Source organism: Salminus brasiliensis, chromosome 13 (genome assembly GCF_030463535.1).
Source record: "Salminus brasiliensis chromosome 13, fSalBra1.hap2, whole genome shotgun sequence".
Lineage (NCBI taxonomy): Eukaryota > Metazoa > Chordata > Actinopteri > Characiformes > Bryconidae > Salminus > Salminus brasiliensis.
This window is the reverse complement of record NC_132890.1, coordinates 32,672,314-32,676,068: the sequence shown is the minus strand read 5'-3', so window position 1 is coordinate 32,676,068 and position 3,755 is coordinate 32,672,314. Positions and strand designations below refer to the sequence as shown.

At 37.9% G+C, this 3,755-nt stretch overlaps 1 protein-coding gene across 1 annotated transcript; it reads right to left on the bottom strand.

Moving 5' to 3' along the window:
* Window positions 1–299: 299 nt before the first annotated feature.
* LOC140575172 (extracellular calcium-sensing receptor-like) lies at window positions 300–3,355 on the bottom strand. The gene is made up of 6 exons (XM_072695366.1): window positions 3,153–3,355; window positions 2,763–3,045; window positions 1,837–2,652; window positions 1,530–1,751; window positions 1,324–1,447; window positions 300–1,198 (listed from the first exon to the last, which is right to left on the bottom strand). The coding sequence occupies exons 1-6, from the start codon at window positions 3,353–3,355 to the stop codon at window positions 300–302; spliced, it is 2,547 nt and encodes an 848-aa protein (XP_072551467.1).
* Window positions 3,356–3,755: the final 400 nt, after the last annotated feature.

The window sequence follows — 3,755 nt, the reverse complement described above, 5'->3', positions numbered from 1 at the left end:
AATCAGTTATCTAATAATAACTGACCCTCATAAATGGCCCATGGCCATATTAAACAGTACTATTACCAAGGAATAGTCTTGTAAGTTTACATAGAAGTCCCTGTAGGTACTGAATAGCACATCTTAGTGTGTAATATGCCTTGAAGTATAGGCTAATTATTCAGTTTTATATCACTTTATCAGGGAGCAAAATGTAATTTTGAAGGTAACATTTAGAGAAAAAACAGCATTCTCATTCTGTTTAAATAGTTATGTTTTATTATGTGTTGTTATGTTTTCCAACCCATCCAGCCATGTTTTTATTTTTTCCCCATCACATGTTTCTTTGTGTTTCTCTCTGGTTTTATTAGAATAATATAACATTTTGGCATAAAAATGCATAACAGTAAACCAAAGGCAGAGGATAAAATTGCAAAGATCTCTACAGCTACTGTGTACTTGCCAGGGGAGCTGATATAAGCTGGAATAAAGGTGATCCAAACTGCACAGAATATGAGCATGCTGAATGTGATCATTTTAGCTTCATTAAAGTTATCAGGCAGCTTTCGGGCTAAAAAGGCCAAAACCAAACAAATCACAGCCAGAAGGCCGACATATCCTAGAACAGAATAAAATGCAGCATCTGAACCTGTGTTACATTCTAAAATAATTTTTTTATTACTTTGCTCAAAAATTTTATTAGGAAATGGCGGTGACATCATTAACCAGAGAATACAGATGACAGTTTGAATTGCTGTACATGAACACACTATGCCCCTTTGTTGTACTGACCCAAATCTACCTGCCACATTATTACCAGGCAGTGTTTCTCTAAAAGCAGTTACAACAACTATGGTTTTCCCCAGCACACAGGAAATGCAGAGAGCAAAGGTGACCCCAAATGCTGTGTGGCGCAACATGCAGGACCAGACTGTGGGCTCCCCGATGAATGTGAGAGGACAGAGGAAGCAGTAGATTAGAGAGACAAGTAGCAGTAAGCTCAGTTCTGAATTATTAGCTTTTACTATTGGTGTTTCTCTGAAACGGATGAACACCACCATTGTAGAAAATGTTATACATGCACCGAATAGGGACAGAGCCACCAGGACAATCCCCATTGTTTCAGTGTATGACAGAAACTCTGTGATCTTCATAACACAACTATCCTTTCTCTTATTAGACCAGTACTCTATAGGGCAAGTCATACAATCTGCAGCTCCTAAAAGGGGAACAAAAGTTATGTTCAATACAATATACAATTTCACATTACACAAACAAATACCCCTATGTTTTGGAACTTGATTATGGTGTATTCAGGCTATATTAGTTCAATGCTTACTGCACCTGTTGTATTGGATATAGAACCATCAGCACATGGGATGCAGTCAAAGCAGCAGACAGGCAGTCCTTTAATTTGTGCTTTCCTTGTGCCATGTGGACAGATTTCGGAGCAAACAGCTTTTGGAGTCTGAAAATTTATAAGAATGTCTTAAATAATATATAGTACAAAATAAAAAATACATTATGAGATTGCATAATATTTGTACTACCAAATTTCCTGTGTTCCAAACAATCTTGTCTTCTTGTATAACAAGGTTGTATTTTCCATTTTCAGAGATGCTGAAATGGCCTACTGCAATGTGTTGCACTTCCCCTTCCCTCAGTTGCCAGTTTATGAGTTCATATGAAGCAGGTGGGTCTCCATTCTGATCAAAGTATACCTCCTCACCAAAAACATCTATAAAATGTACATCTTTTAAATGCTCACTTACCTAGTGAAAAATGAGAGTAACACACGTTATGTATTGTTATGAAATCATGAGACCTAAAAGCACTGCAATGAAACATCCTTCTCACCAGTTTGGGGGTTATTTCTGATACATTTAGACACTGCCTTGACTCATTGCCTCCAGGCTTTTCACAAAAGACCACTCGATGAAGTGCATGTGCAATCGCATACACTGCCTGATAGACATTATATGCAATTCTGAGTTGTGTGACATTGAAGAATTTGTTTGTGTAATCCACCTTTTCATCTCCTGTGCATATTTTTGTGCTGTTTGGTAAAAGATTTGCTGCAGAGGGAGGCTTGCAGCCCACAATTGTTTCCCAGAAGTCACTGACAAAACTGGACTCTGAATGTTTGTAAGGGCTAATATCTTTGAGAACTGGTCCAAGTTTAAGTATGGCCATCTTTCGAACCACAAATCCAACTGTCCCTCCAAATGATTTGAACATCGCTGGAGTGGATGGTCGGTCTGAGGTTATCCAGGCACTGCTTGCAATCCACTGTATTCCAGTAATGTTCTGTTTTACCACTTCTTGCATTAAAGCATAGAGATCTCCCTCAGGCACAATTGCTACGATCACCTTCACGCTTGATTGTTTTATCATTTTAACGACTTGAAGAATTTTGCTTTGGGTATGTGTCCGCAAAACTGTGCCAACAAATGCAATGCAAACTCCATGCTTCTCTACTTCTTTTGTGAAGTCTGCAATTCCATAATATCCATATTCATTATCAGATATCAGAGCTCCAATCCACGTCCACCCATATCGTTTGACCAGGAAAGCCAGAGCTCTTGCTTCATGGTAGTAACTTGGTATTGTGCGGAAGAATGCAGGATATTTCCTTTTATTACTTAAACATGCACAAGTTGAAAAGTAACTTACCTATTAAGATACATAGAAATCTAAGTTTATGAACAAGGTTTACACATATGTACAAGCAATACATCTTTACATTTAAATGATCTATGCCATGATGTTATTTTGAGTGTTACCATCGGTACTCTGAACTGGCCAAGTGTCTCAGCCACAACTAAGGACTGAGTAGATCCTGATTCAGCTACAAGAGCTGTTATGGGAGGTGGATGACATTGAGATTCCTTTTCCTCTGATCCGCTCACCAATGTAAGTGCAGCTCTCAAAACATTAGTAGGAGAGGCACAAGAGTCCAGAATTCTGTATCCCAGAGAGATGTTAGGAAGCAAATGATCATTTCTATTTATTTCATCTATTGCAAACATCATGATCCTTGTCCATCGAAATGCTCGCAGGTCAAATCTATGGTCAGCATTTTGACAGGACAGAATAAACACATAGTTAATATTATTGTTTAATTTAACTTAGTAGTATTATTAATTACTCTTATATTGTACATAATTACTCACAGTTTGCATTGAGGTTTAGGTGGTTTTACGTCAAATGAAATATAGACATTGTCTTGCTTGTTAAAAATAGGGAAAATACCCCCTATCATGATGTCTCCTTCTTTAAACATATCTTGCATTTCAAACTTACCCAAGAGTTCACATGCAGAGCATATTTGAGTACAGAGCAAAAAACATAGATTCAGTATATTTAGCATACCCATGGCTGTCCAGCTGCTCAGAGAAAACAGCAATGAGTGGTCCATGATATATATACATGTTCCCTTGCCATGAATAGCTGGTTCTTGCCAGTGGGATGGGTTTTGTTGGAGGGCGGTTACCTGGAACTAAGTATGCATTGAAGATTTTTGCACAGTATGGCTTAAGGTTTTCATGGACTGCAAAATGTTCTTAATGTTCTGGGCAGCATACTGCATTTTTGGCCATTAATTTATGTTGAAATGATAATGGGCCCAAAACAATACACAGATGCAGTCATTTGGAGCCATCATTTGAGTCAGGTTATCAGTTTTGTCCTGCATTTCAAATTCTGCATGTGTTTACACAGACTAGATTACTGTCTGCCAAACATTGGCAATTTCAGATCCAGAAAGAAAAACTCCT